At 54.5% G+C, this 13,292-nt stretch overlaps 5 protein-coding genes across 5 annotated transcripts; 3 read left to right on the top strand and 2 right to left on the bottom strand.

Moving 5' to 3' along the window:
- Positions 1–210: 210 nt before the first annotated feature.
- Positions 211–1,053, top strand: TRIREDRAFT_121278 (uncharacterized protein). Its single transcript, XM_006964308.1, has 4 exons — positions 211–270; positions 327–394; positions 459–506; positions 581–1,053. Exons 1-4 carry the CDS (start codon positions 235–237, stop codon positions 909–911), a joined length of 483 nt encoding a protein of 160 aa, XP_006964370.1. The 5' UTR covers positions 211–234; the 3' UTR covers positions 912–1,053.
- Positions 1,054–1,792: 739 nt separating this feature from the next.
- TRIREDRAFT_121276 (transmembrane actin-binding-like protein) lies at positions 1,793–5,575 on the top strand. The gene is made up of 5 exons (XM_006964307.1): positions 1,793–1,990; positions 2,072–2,212; positions 2,313–2,794; positions 2,859–5,272; positions 5,356–5,575. Exons 1-5 carry the CDS (start codon positions 1,959–1,961, stop codon positions 5,440–5,442), a joined length of 3,156 nt encoding a protein of 1,051 aa, XP_006964369.1. The 5' UTR covers positions 1,793–1,958; the 3' UTR covers positions 5,443–5,575.
- Positions 5,576–5,652: 77 nt separating this feature from the next.
- TRIREDRAFT_59296 (uncharacterized protein) lies at positions 5,653–8,229 on the bottom strand (the record flags this gene model as incomplete). The annotated part of the gene is made up of 4 exons (XM_006964154.1): positions 5,653–5,906; positions 5,964–7,243; positions 7,304–7,397; positions 7,473–8,229. 4 exons carry the CDS (start codon positions 8,227–8,229, stop codon positions 5,653–5,655), a joined length of 2,385 nt encoding a protein of 794 aa, XP_006964216.1.
- Positions 8,230–8,870: 641 nt separating this feature from the next.
- Positions 8,871–9,731, bottom strand: TRIREDRAFT_121275 (uncharacterized protein). Its single transcript, XM_006964153.1, has 5 exons — positions 9,575–9,731; positions 9,483–9,507; positions 9,192–9,351; positions 9,133–9,140; positions 8,871–9,022 (listed from the first exon to the last, which is right to left on the bottom strand). Exons 1-5 carry the CDS (start codon positions 9,720–9,722, stop codon positions 8,977–8,979), a joined length of 387 nt encoding a protein of 128 aa, XP_006964215.1. The 5' UTR covers positions 9,723–9,731; the 3' UTR covers positions 8,871–8,976.
- Positions 9,732–10,417: 686 nt separating this feature from the next.
- TRIREDRAFT_59147 (DNA lyase) lies at positions 10,418–12,958 on the top strand (the record flags this gene model as incomplete). The annotated part of the gene is made up of 6 exons (XM_006964306.1): positions 10,418–10,465; positions 10,535–10,667; positions 10,731–11,847; positions 12,079–12,240; positions 12,379–12,507; positions 12,844–12,958. Coding segments are annotated over 6 exons (1,704 nt in total), but the record flags the coding sequence as incomplete, so codon positions are not given.
- Positions 12,959–13,292: the final 334 nt, after the last annotated feature.

Below are 13,292 nucleotides of genomic sequence, written 5' to 3'. Positions count from 1 at the left end.
GAAACCATGCACGTGACCTTCTAGCCACGAGCCCTAAGCCGGGCAACATGTGCCGTTCCCCCCAAAACCCACAATCCTGCCCTATCGTCGCGGCGGGAAAAAAAAATCCGTGGATTATCTAAGCACATTCGCTTCCACACGCCGTGCGTAATTTCACCCACGCCAAATTAGCAAAGCTTCACCTCCATCCTCGTCAATCCTCGAACGAATATCGACGGCAATTAATCGGTCGCGATGGGTCACTCTTACGGAAAGCGAGCGGGCACTCGAGTTGGTCTCATCACGTCTGTGAAGATGCGCTTGGATCGCTGCTAACAAGGTCGCAGTATGCCTTCAGCAGGGACTTCCGCCGCAAGGGCATGATCGCCCTGAACACCTACCTCAAGGTGTACCAGTGAGTACAGCCCTGGGGACGGAGAAAATGGATGATTTTTTGAACGTGACTGACAAACCTCCAGCGTCGGTGACATTGTCGACATCAAGGCCAACGGTGCCGTGCAGAAGGGGTAAGGAATACTATCTTTTGCAGCTGGGAGATGTGCCGGAGAGCATGGAGGAAGGAAGCTGACCCAATGCGCAGCATGCCCTACAAGGTCTACCACGGCAAGACGGGCGTTATCTACAACGTCACCAAGAGCGCCGTCGGCATCATCATCTACAAGAAGGTCAAGCACCGCTACATCGAGAAGCGCATCAACGTCCGAATCGAGCACATCCAGCCCTCTCGATCCCGTGAGGACTTCATCAAGCGAGTCAAGGCGAACGCGGCGGCAAAGAAGCAGGCCAGAGCCGATGGCGTGACTGTCCAGGTCAAGCGACAGCCCGCTCTCCCCCGAGACGCCTCCACGGTTTCCCTGACCGACAACCCTCCGGAGACCGTCACTCCTCTTGCATACGAAACTACAATCTAAGGGAATGGTCGGTGTGGTGCTTGCTTCGGTTTTTCTTACGGTGTTGTGTTCGGACAGGAAAGAACTCAGCATGTGACCAAGGTCTGCAATTTTTTTTTACTTTGATGTTCATAGCAAAAGAGACAATATGACATCGACGGAGTGTGCACATACCATCAGTGGGCGCTTCCCTGGAGAGTCGTGTGGCATACAAATAATTCGTGATTATGTATATTTCTTCTATCAGTTCAACTGGTAGCCCTTCTCTCTGCCTTAGGAGTACATCTCACTCTACCTACATAACGAAGGGTGGTGTTGGTGGATTGACTGCTCAAAGCACACACCCAGTCTCTTTCATATACAGCTTGTCATTATCCTCAGAAGAGAAGACAGCGTCTCATTTACCGACAAGAGATAATCACCACCTCAAGGACGATGGCCGAGCCACTGATACTGTGAAGGAAACATATATGTCACGCCTAAACCTACGCAAGACTGTAGCTTCATGCTCAAGAAATGATGAGAATCACTCCATCTACCAAGCAACGCTGCTCTCCTTCTGTATCTTCCAGGTAGATACTTCATATGAGTGTATAAGGGTGTTTGATAGCGATATGTATACTCGAAGGCGCATACAGGTGTCATACATAGGTAGGTACCAAAGGTTGGAGACGATTACTGTACAGGTCCCTTACCCTGGAAGAGCCGGATTCTTGGACGTTGTAAGCGGATTAAATTAACACCGCCTCGGTCCAGGTAATTAATGGCCCGCTGCGCCCCACATGGTGACGATGCTCGCCTTGTCCGCAGCTTCAATGGCATATCCTCTGCGTCTCTTCCTACCAATCCGAACTGCGACAGCTCTGCCACTCTGTGTGCTGCAGCCTGGGCGGATCAATATTGAGAATCAAGGGTAGCTCTGCTACTAAGAGGCTCTTGATACCCTCGTCTTGCCTGTCCCGATCGCTGTTCCTCCTTTGTTTCGAGTGTTCGCCTTGAGAGTCCACCTCCGTGTGCCTCCCTATCCAAGCTCCGCCGCCGAGCTCGTTGAGCTTCGTTCCGCCCACCATGGCCTCCATACGCACGACCGAACATACAAAGTTTGTTACGCGCCCTCCCTTGAAGATGTGAAGCTGCCTGCATGTTTGACGACGCCTGCTTACCCGCGTCCGCCAAACTAGGACCGACCAGGAGCTGGCGGTAAGCATCAAGAAGGCTACCAGTCCCGAAGAGATCTCCCCCAAGCGCAAGCATGTGCGAGCGTGCATCGTGTATACGTGGGATCACCGATCCTCGCAAGCCTTCTGGGCGGGCATGAAGGTGTAAGTTGACTTGGGACGCATCTTCTCTTCCCTATATCCCCCAGCCGGTCTGCGTCCATTCCGCTGTGCTTCGTGCTGACATCAGAATGTCCGCCCGAAGCCAACCTATTCTTGCCGACGAAGTCCAGACATTTAAGGCCCTGATTACCGTTCACAAAGTGCTGCAGGAAGGCCATCCTTCAGCCCTGAAAGAAGCAATGGCCAACCGTGGGTGGATTGATTCCCTGAACCGCGGAATGAGCGGGGAAGGAGTTCGCGGTTATGGGCCCCTGATACGGGAATACGTATACTATCTTCTGGCAAAGCTGTCTTTTCACCACCAGCACCCTGAGTTCAATGGAACCTTTGAGTACGAAGAGTACCTCAGCCTCAAGGCAATCAACGACCCGAACGAAGGATACGAGACCATTTCCGATTTGATGGTGCTGCAAGACAAGATAGAGCAGTTTCAGAAATTGATCTTCTCGCACTTCAGAAACGTTGGGAACAATGAATGCCGAATCGCAGCCCTTGTGCCATTGGTACAAGAGAGCTACGGCATCTACAAGTTCATCACCAGCATGCTGCGTGCCATGCACTCGAGTGAGAAGACCCTAAACCCCCTTATCTGCAGAGTCTCATTGCTGACTTCGGATGCACGCAACAGTCACTGGCGATGACGATGCACTGCAGCCTCTTCGTCAGCGGTACGATGCTCAGCATTATCGGCTCGTCAAATTCTACTACGAATGCTCCAATCTTCGGTACCTGACGAGCCTCATTACGATTCCCAAATTGCCTCAAGATCCGCCAAACCTCCTTGCTACTGACGATGACGCCCCGGCCTTGCCTGCAAGACCCAAGCAAGAAATCGAGCGCCAGCCGTCTCCTGCACCCGCTCCCAAATCGGACGAACCAGACGAAATTTCCGAGTTTTGGAAGGGCGAGCTAGACCGCCAAAACCGCGAATATGAGGAACAGCAGCGAGTCCTCGAAGAGCGCCAGCGCGCTGCTATCCTAGCCCAGCAGCAGGCGCAGCAGCAGGCTCAGCGCGAGTTCGAAGACCAGCAGCGCCGGTTGATGGAACAGCAACAGCGGGAACAGGAGGCGCTGATCGCACAGCAAGCGCAATGGCAGACTCAAGGTCGCCTGGCCGAACTCGAGCGAGAGAACCTCAACGCGCGAGCCCAATACGAGCGTGACCAGTTGATGCTGCAGCAGTACGATCAGCGCGTCAAGGCGCTTGAAGGCGAGCTGATGCAGATTCAGAACAGCTACGGCCACCAGATGAGTAGCAAGGATGACCAGATCAAAGCGTTGCAAGAGCAAGTCAATACCTGGAGATCCAAGTACGAGTCTCTCGCGAAGCTGTACTCTCAACTGCGGCACGAACACCTGGATCTACTGCAGAAGTTCAAGGCGGTGCAACTCAAGGCAGCAAGCGCTCAGGAAGCCATCGAGAAGCGCGAAAAGCTCGAGCGGGAGATCAAGACGAAAAATCTCGAGCTGGCCGATATGATCCGAGAGCGCGACCGAGCTCTGCACGACAAGGACCGAGCCACTGGGAGCAGCAAAGACGAGGTGGAGAAACTCAAGCGAGAGCTGCGCCTGGCACAAGAGAGAGCGGACAATCTTGAGCGCAGCAAGGGCAACGAGCTCTCCACGATGCTCTCCAAATACAACCGTGAGATGAGCGACTTGGAAGAGGCACTGCGAATCAAGTCGCGGGCGTTGGAGGAGGCACAGAGCAAGATCCGCAACGGCGATTCCGATCTGGAGCAGCTCCTGCGCGAAAAGGAAGAAGAGCTTGAGGTGTACAAGGCCGGGATGGACCAGACACTGATCGAGCTGAACGAGCTCAAACAGAACCAGGGAGAGACGGACCATGCGCTCGATGGTCAAATCGACGCCCTGATTCTGTCGAACCTGGACAAGATCAACGACATGATTGACTCGGTGCTGCAAGCTGGGGTCTCGCGGGTGGATGACGCTCTGTACGAACTGGACTCGTCTATGCAGGCGGGCAATCAGAATGCGTCGCCGTCGTATGTTCTCTCCCAGATTGAGAAGGCGTCTGGGAGCGCAATGGAGTTTGCCACCGCTTTCAACAACTTCATCGCCGACGGTCCGAATAGCACACACTCCGAACTGATCAAGGCGATCAACGTCTTTGCCGGAGCTGTTGCGGATGTATGTAGCAACACAAAGGGCGTGGTCCGCCTGGCGACGGACGACAAAAAGGCGGATGCCTTGATGCAGGGCGCGAGGCAATCGGCCCAATCCACGGTGCAGTTCTTCAGGGGCCTGCAGAGCTTCCGCCTGGAGGGGCTGGAGCCGCTCCAGAAGACGGACGTCGTCATCAACAGTAACAACGATGTGCAGATGAAGCTGCAGAAGCTCAACAAGCTCGTTGAGGGTCTCGCGCCGGGCTATGGAAAGCTGATGAACAACAAGGGAGACCTGGGAGACCTGGTAGACTCGGAGCTGAGCAAAGCGGCTGACGCGATTGCGGCAGCCGCAGCTCGTCTTGCCAAACTGAAGAACAAGCCCCGCGACGGCTACACCACGTACGAGGTCAGGGTGCACGACTCCATCTTGGATGCCGCGACAGCCATCACGACGGCCATTGCCGAGCTGATTCGCGCCGCTACGGCTACGCAGCAGGAGATTGTGCAGGCTGGGCGAGGCTCGTCATCGCGGACGGCCTTTTACAAGAAGAACAATAGGTGGACCGAAGGCCTCATCTCGGCGGCGAAGGCGGTAGCCTCGTCGACCAACACGCTCATCGAGACGGCCGACGGAGTGCTGTCGAACCGCAACAGCCCGGAACAGCTGATTGTCGCATCCAACGACGTGGCCGCGTCGACGGCGCAGCTGGTGGCGGCAAGCCGAGTCAAGGCGGGCTTCATGTCCAAGAGCCAGGATCATCTGGAGCAGGCAAGCAAAGCTGTCGGAGCAGCATGCCGATCGCTGGTGCGCCAGGTTCAGAACATGATTCGCGAGCGAGGCCAGGAAGAGGACCAGGTCGATTATTCCAAGCTTGGGGCACACGAGTTCAAGGTTCGCGAGATGGAGCAACAGGTAAGCCATCATTTGTTCCCACCGCATGGCGTTGTTGAGGATGGGCTAACGAGGTCGACTTCTTTCCGCCTTTTCCCCCGCAGGTCGAGATATTGCAATTGGAGAATGCGCTTGCTGCCGCAAGACACCGGCTTGGAGAAATGCGGAAGATCTCCTATCAGGAGGAATAAAGAGCGGCCAAATCGAACGCTACAACACGTTGGCCGATGTATGCTTGATATCCTGGCAGTTGAAATCGATGCTTGTCTGTTTCAGTGGCACCCTAATCGTGTATCTTGGGTTGCTTGTTTCTGTTCCATAGAGAGTACGACGTCTCGTGCTAAATGCTTTCTTCTTCACTATCACTTATCTCGGCCTGCCGCCTCTACTAAGCCAAGGTGCTATCTCGTTTCTCCTCGATCAAGCCCCCAAGACTCGGCCTTCTTTCTAAGCTCAACATATGCTGCGGCGTAGTCTGCTGCTAGAGCCATGTCCCCCATTACCTTCATGATGACGGCCTTCTTCGCCATCATCTCACACTGGCTCTTGACATCCTCAATACTGGAATACTCATCAAACGCTCTCTGGACCGCCGTGGCCGCCCTCTTTAGATATTCATCGCGCCGTTTGATAACCGCCTTGGCGGTCTCGACCACTCTAATCTCGTGCTCCCGTCCCAGGGCTGCTTCGCCGTCGCCAGTCTTGGTGTCACTCTGGGTCTGACCGGCCAAGCCCATGTTAGCGTCAGCAAGGTATGCATACAGTTTAGCCGTGAGAGCTGGAGATTCACACTCGAGACTCCGTGGCAATATGGCGGTGAGGAGCTGCGCCGCGGCTTTAAACTCGCCCATGGAGACCAAGATGTTGGATATTGCGCCGATTGCGGCCCAGAGCAGGGATATCAGACGCGCACGTAGAGATAGGTTCGCCGCTCGTAGGGCCAAGGAAAACGCACGCTGTGGCCGCCCGCATCGATCCAACAGGGAAACCTTGACAAGGAGTGCTCTGACGCGCAGACATATGTCCCTGTTCTCCTCTTGGAGGTCCGACATCATCTTGTCTACCTTGCTGAAAGCCAACGACAAGTCTCCACGTCGGGTCAAGTAGTCTATGTGAGCAGTATCAATCACGAGGGCCAGGTCTGGCTCGAAATCATCAGCTTTGGACTGGAGATACTGGTCCAAGAGCTGCTCTGCGCCGTCCAAGTTGTTGTGATGCAAGTCTCTCCTGAGCCGAACGAATCCCCTATACTTGTACCAATACTGGTTGGGCTTCCATGAACGTAAGGAGTTCTCGTCAGCCTTGTCGAGGATTTCCATGGCCTCGCGATATTTTCCTTGGTCAAGGAGTGCGAGAGAAAATCGGCTCAAAATCTTGAGCTCATCATCGAACATGGAGTGGTACGTGTGGCACCGCAGGAAAATCTCACACGACACGGCGGAGAGATAGCCCAATCCCAGCCTTCCCCAGAGCGACGAGTAGAGCCCCAGCTGTGCTCCAAACATGCCCTTCATATTTTTCTCTACAATGATCTGTGAGCTCCGCACCATGTGCTCGAGAGCGGTGGCTATGCTGTCGCCGTTAATCAGGCAGAGTTTTGCCTCGCTGAGCAGCACGGAGCTCCAAAGGGTCCACATCCCAGCCTCTCGTGCCTTGACTCGGAGGAATGCCATGGTTTCCTTGCCCGTGCCCAGCAAGTTGTCCGAACGGAGGTCACGGATGAGATCTGGGTGTGCCTGTCCAAAGTGAAACAGCCAATTGAGAGAGAAGTTGAGGCAAGTCATGTCTCGGTTTTCCCTCGCCGTGGCTACTGTCTCCAGCATCGCCGTCATGGCCTCCTTATAGCAGCCAAAGTCGGCTTGCAACACAGCCAAGTTCATCAAGGCATACTGGTAGAAGGATCGATCTCGGTGCTGCATTGTGTAGTCAAAGTACCTGTGCAAGAAGTCGAATGCCGTTGGGTAGTCCCCGGCTCTCCAGGCGTCAAGGAAGCTAAGGGCATATTCAGCATCGTCGCGAAACATAGCATAGAAAAGCAGAGCGGGGACTTACGTGATGTAGTGCGTAAGGCTTGGGACCAGGAAGCTGTCGTTGAGGAGGTCGTGAAACTGGTGCCGGATTTCCAAGGGTATTCTGTTGCCGTATTCTCCAGGTCTCAATGTTAGCTTTGCACGCATGACAGCGGCCCCCCATGGAAAGGCCTCCTCGTCGGCCAACTTACTCTGCATCTGCTCGATCTGAAAATCTAACAAGTTCTCGACGTCGTCTATGCTGACGGGAAGAGTCCCAGTGTGATCCCCGGCCAACATGTCGCCGTATGCCACCGACGCCAGGCTCGCCACTTTGTCGACATCCCAGTCCTCCAGTTCTCCGCGCAACAGCACATTGTCGAAGCTGTACCTGCTGAACTCTGGATTCTTTCGCTTCTGGTAGTGAGATGTCGGCTGTCGGTAGCGGACAAAGTCCTTCCATAGCTCAGTGCAGTCATGAAAGTGCAAACGTTGGTATTCAAGGCGGGCCCTGCGGACGAAAGCACCCAAAGGGGAGTTGGGGGCGAGTTTGACACCCGACTCAGGCTGGTCGGGATCCGAACCTTCTTTCCGGAGGTCGTCCTTTGTTTTGGGTAGTGCCGACGAAAGTTGGTCGAAAAATCCTTCGAGGGCATAGAGCGAGTCGATGCCCCAGAGCTTGTTGAGGAACTGGTCCCACAGCCGCTTCCCGGGTAGGCCCTTGAGAAACGGATAGCTGCTCAGCAGCTTCTCGAAGTCCTTGATCGAGATGACCAGGCTGACGGCACGCTCAGCCTTTGTCCACCTCGTCGTCTGGCTTGCAGAAGGCCCGTTCGGGTCGTAGCCCGTGATTTGAGATGCAATGAACGACAGCACAGGCACGACTGCATCACTGGGAATCGCCTCCTCGACATAGAGCTCGACCAGAACGAGAAGGCCAACCTTGGCTGGCGTAAGGTATCGCGCCATACTTGGCAAGCGTTGGGAAGCTTCTGGTCTTGACTAGAGCGACGGACGACGGGCGACGGATATCCAGCGCCGGATCTTGTACCAAGAGGAATAGAAGAGTGATAGGCCCGGGGACGTAAAGCTCAAAGCTTCTCCATATTGCAGACAACCCGGCAGTTCAGCGTGTGAAGCTTCGCGTTCATGTAGAATAAGGCAGGGGAACAGAGATGCAGAGGTCAAGCGACGTCTCTGATTAGATATTCTTTGACGCTGTCATGCTGGGGAAGGCAAGCATCGGTGTGTGGTTCTACCCAGACGCGTTCGAAGCCGCTTGAGCAGCTATCGTGAAAGTCCCAAATGGCTTATGTAACCTGACATCCCTCATGCCTCGGGGCAGGAGCACCTCGGGCAGTTGTAGCGACCTGTAGAATTGGGCGGAACGGAGACTTTCCTTTATCGCTGATTGGCAGCGGGATTTCTTCGGAGCATCTTCCACCAGCCAATTCTACCTTGCTGCTAATATGAATACCTACGTCGACATTAACTCGTGGGATTGAGATTCCGCGGGATTGTTTGTACGAGGTGTATGTAGGTATGTAGGTACCCAGGCAGGTGCGAAAGGATTGTTCAAAGGCCATCCTAATTCAACTCTCACAATCCAGCCACGGGATCGTCAATTCGAGCTCCAACAGAAATATACACAGTGGTTCCAAAAAAGAGAAGTCTACAGTTATCAGCAATTTGCCTCCAAGAACCGCCTATTCCAGCTTATTTGGTCTTGTCCTTGTTGTGGTAGTTGACCTTGTCGTTCCAGCTTTCGTGTTGCAATGTGGTTAGCGCACACCTCCCGTCTCATGATACAGAAAAGGTAAGCACATCGCAGGAGGGGAACACCCCTGCGTGACGAGCGCATAATGAACTTACAAAAGAGTCTGCTATCTGTTAGCATGCAGTTCAATAGCACAGTGGGGAGGACGACTCACCTTATCACCATCACCCCACTGGAAGTTCTTGGTGCGGATGTTCTGGTAGGGGTACTCAGTGCGCTCTGGCAGAGGGGGAAGATGGCTCCAGTGCTCCCAGTGTTCGTTCCACAGCCAGTACGCATTGGCAGCAGCGACAACAAGTGCAGGGACAACGCCGCTTCGGTCTTGTTAGCCCTCTCCTCATCGATCCGAACGAGCCCGACGCATTCCAGCTGTTTTCCCCTCATTGAAAGCTGGACAAGGCAAGGAGAAATTTCGCTCAGTCGAGGACGGATATAGCAGACGTACTAGATGGAGATCTTCTTCCAGAGCTCTAGACACACAGAGTTAGACAGCTGCTTTCAAGCGCAAACGGGGCGTCCGTGGCCATGGGCACTCACCAGTGGTGCTCTTGGCGTGTTCCTTGATGTGCTGGCGCTCAGCGATGAACTCGTTCTCAGCAGTGCTGGCAAAGCGGCGCTGCATGGGAGTGCGCAGCTGCGCAGCAAAGCGCGGGGCGGTGCGGGTGATCTGTCGGGCAGCAAACATCGTGGGCGGTTCGAATTCGACGGCGACGTTCAAGTCTCGGAAATGGGTGCAGAATGTGAGATCAGGTCATATTCGATGGAGCTCGGCTAGAGCTGCTCATGGATGCCTCAATCTCCAGGCGCCACTCTGTTTCGATCAGTCACGTGACCTCGTGACGTATTCGCGAGCACATCATGTGTGAGAGCTGCCTCGATACGTGGGGCGGCTCCATCATCTTCCCCAGACGACATCTCCTGCGCCTTGAGATGCAGTGCCTTGGCAGCGCGTATGAGCATGTGCAAGCTACCAACGCGCGCCAATTTCCCCAGTGCAACAGATTCCGAACGCCGTTCAGCGTCGGACATACACTTAAGCCTTCTCTCAGCAGCACTCGCTCTTGCCGCCAGCAAATTTCGATCACGTGTGGTGAATCTACTGGACCGGGATGTTCTGGTTGCGACACCTCGTGGTAGAGCTGTTAGACTGTTATAGATCTCGACAATCGACCACTCCTCCGAGATAAGATGGGATTTCGCATTACGACGTGGAATGGTTTGCCCCCCCCCCCCCCCCCTTTCGATTGACTTGATAGCCTTTGGCTATAGCAACTCGCTAACAGAGACTCAAGTTAACGGCATTAGGTTCGTCTCGCCTTATCTGAAGATCTTGAGTCAGCGGCAAGCGTTTCCAGCGGTTCTGGATGCTCACACAGGAACAGAAACCCATTTGGGTACCAGCCATGGAGAGAAAAGCGTACATTTCAGGTCTGTTATGGTCATGGAGGCGGACGCGCCCAAGAGTAGATTGGACGCTGCTGACAACTCTTCACCCAGGCTATGTTCGATCTTTTGGAAGCCGATATTGTCGTACTGCAAGAGACCAAGATACAGCGTAAGGACCTGACGGACGATATGGTTTTGGTTCCTGGATGGGACGTCTACTTTAGTCTGCCGAGACACAAAAAAGGTCTGTTGGTGCAGCTTTGGCACCCTACTACAGCACGAACAGCAGTTAACGCGATGTACCCAGGATACTCTGGCGTTGCCATCTACACGCGGAATGCCACTTGTGCACCCATTAGGGCCGAAGAAGGAATACTGGGTGTGCTCTGCCCTCCCAAATCAACTACCCAGTTTCGAAACCTACCCGATGACCAGCGGATCGGGGGTTACCCCAGGCCGGAGCAACTCTCAGGAAACATCGACGAACTGCTGCTGGATTCCGAGGGTAGATGCGTTATTCTCGAATTCCCCGCCTTTGTGCTGCTGGGCGTTTACAGTCCAGCTAACCGCGATGAGTCAAGGGTGGAGTTTCGCATGGAGTTCCTCCAGGCCCTGGACGCTAGAGTGCGAAACTTGGTCGCTGAAGGCAAGGAGGTGATATTGGCGGGGGACCTGAACGTCAGTCGCGCTGAGGCCGACTCCACCAACATTGTCGAGAACCTTCGAAAAGAAGGTCTGAGCATGGAGGAGTGGATGAACCTGCCCTCGCGCCGACTCTTCAACCATCTGGTCTTTGGAGGCACGGTGCAAGGAGAACGCGACGTAGGGCGGGAGCAGCCTGTGCTGTGGGATCTGTGCAGAGAATTTCACCCCGCACGAGAGGGCATGAACACATGTTGGGATACGAAGCGAAACACACGACCGGCCAACAACGGCAGCCGCATCGACTATGTGCTCTGCAGCCACGGGTTGAGAGACTGGTTCACAGAGGCCAACATTCAAGAAGGCTTGATGGGATCTGATCACTGTCCAGTCTTTGCCACGCTAGCCGACGTCGTGACGACTGGAAATGAAAAGGTGTCGCTTTTGCACCTTGTCAACCCAGTCGGCATGTTTGACAGAGACGGGCGACGCCTCCGGGAATGGCACCCGAAGGACGTTCTGCCCTTGTCAGCCAAGCTGATTCCTGAATTCGACCGGCGACAGAGCATCCGGGACATGTTTACGAAGAAGGCTGGCGTTAGACCGTCGAGCTATTCTTCGTCACTGGGCGCCGGCGAACCTACCCCGGAAGGAGAGCCAGCGGGCGACTCGGCGCGCTCAGAGCAGCTCGAGAGCAAGACGAAGACGAGCCACGCTGCTGATCATGGGCTCGGATTGAGCGACGCTAGGCACTCCGCAAGATCAAATCCGCTACTAGCTCAGTTGGGGTCACAGGCGCCATCGACCCCATCGTCCACAAAACGTGCTGCGGGGTGTGTCGATCGTGCTCGTCCACCATCTCCGAAGCGAAACAAGGCGATCGACGGCGGTGCTGCTATTACGAGCACCACTCCCACCATTCGTGCCACCACTCTCAGCAGGAGTAGCAGCAGCAGCGCTAGTCTGAGCGCTACGGAAAGGAAGAATGCCAGAAGCTCTCGCGCTGGCACAAGAGGACAGACGACTCTGCAGGGCTTTTTTCAGCCCTCATCCGCTAAGCGGGTGACGAAGGGAAGAGACGGCGACGCCACCACGACTGCCAGCGCCAACACCAGCGCCCCGTTTTCTTGCGAGCAAACAACAGCGGCGGCAGCAGCGCTGCCCTCTGATCGCCTGTCGTCACACCAGGCCGGGCCAACCTCTGCGACTGGCAAATTGCCGCTAGAGAGAAGCGGCGATGATTGGCCCGAGGACCCCCCAGATGGACTGAACCCAGCCGTGGAAGCCTCCACCCTTCCGATGGAAGTTGACAGGGTATTTGACCCAATTCTAGCAAAAGAATCCTGGTCAAAACTGCTCGGAAAACGGAAGCTTCCCCGATGCGAGCACAATGAACCCTGCATCAGCCTCGTCACGAAGAGGCCTGGAGTCAATTGTGGTATGTTGAGGTCTTTCCTCCCCTTGCTATTCCCTTGTTCTGTTTTTTGTCTGTTTCTTCTCGTTCAATCGGCTGCTCCAAAGCTGGCTGCAGCAATTCCCGAGTTATTTTTATGCTTTCTGCTTTGACTCCCTTTACTCGTACTCGTTAGGCCTGTCTCCTGCCCACACCCCTCTTCTTTTTAGTAGAAGGTGTTGGCTGCTAGTACCAATGATGGAGGCACGCCCTTCACTACACACTACCTACCTCTTCTCGCCGGTGAACTGCGAGTACGATACTCGAGCATGTACAATTACCACATGCGCAGACCAGCTGGTGGCTGACACTTGCTAACAGGAAGGTCGTTCTATATCTGCGCCCGGCCGCTAGGTCCCTCCGGCGAGAAAGAACGAGGCTCTGAGTGGCGGTGCGGTACTTTCATTTGGAGCAGCGATTGGAACGGATCACCTTCTTGACATAGCGCCTGTTGCAGTTGAATCAGCTTGTTGTTAGACCTCAAATGGCTGTAGTGAACGCGGCATTTCTTTCTCTTTAGACTGTCGTGCTTACTGCCCTCAGCACCTCACAAAGTTTGGCCTTTTCCTTATCGTGTCCAATTCAAGTTGTCGCCGCAATGTAGTCCGAACGAGATCAGTTGATCTCCACAACTCAAGTTTGAGGGTAGCTAAACCTTTCACGATATACGAGATGCTAGTGTTCATCATTGGCAGAGTGACGGGAGGCGAGAGGTCTAGTGTGAAAGAGAAGCAAAGTTGCAGATTGGAGGTTGTAGATGGTAGCATTTGACTT

The sequence above is a fragment of the Trichoderma reesei genome (assembly GCF_000167675.1).
Source record: "Trichoderma reesei QM6a unplaced genomic scaffold TRIREscaffold_6, whole genome shotgun sequence".
Classification (NCBI taxonomy): Eukaryota; Fungi; Ascomycota; class Sordariomycetes; order Hypocreales; family Hypocreaceae; genus Trichoderma; species Trichoderma reesei.
The sequence above is the reverse complement of the archived record's forward strand: the minus strand, read 5'-3'. Positions and strand labels throughout refer to the sequence as shown.

Bases quoted from the DNA above. Each gene is read 5' to 3' on its own strand.
- TRIREDRAFT_121278 (XM_006964308.1), top strand. From the start codon at position 235: ATGGGTCACTCTTACGGAAAGCGAGCGGGCACTCGA. The intron at 395-458 runs GTGAGTACAGCC...ACAAACCTCCAG, and splicing joins ACCTACCTCAAGGTGTACCA to CGTCGGTGACATTGTCGACA. The intron at 507-580 runs GTAAGGAATACT...CCCAATGCGCAG, and splicing joins AACGGTGCCGTGCAGAAGGG to CATGCCCTACAAGGTCTACC.
- TRIREDRAFT_121276 (XM_006964307.1), top strand. From the start codon at position 1,959: ATGGCCTCCATACGCACGACCGAACATACAAA. The intron at 1,991-2,071 runs GTTTGTTACGCG...CCGCCAAACTAG, and splicing joins CGCACGACCGAACATACAAA to GACCGACCAGGAGCTGGCGG. The intron at 2,795-2,858 runs GTGAGAAGACCC...TGCACGCAACAG, and splicing joins GCTGCGTGCCATGCACTCGA to TCACTGGCGATGACGATGCA.
- TRIREDRAFT_121275 (XM_006964153.1), bottom strand. From the start codon at position 9,722: ATGTTTGCTGCCCGACAGATCACCCGCACCGCCCCGCGCTTTGCTGCG. The intron at 9,508-9,574 runs GTGAGTGCCCAT...CTGTGTGTCTAG, and splicing joins ACACGCCAAGAGCACCACTG to AGCTCTGGAAGAAGATCTCC. The intron at 9,352-9,482 runs GTACGTCTGCTA...ACAAGACCGAAG, and splicing joins TGGAAGAAGATCTCCATCTA to CGGCGTTGTCCCTGCACTTG.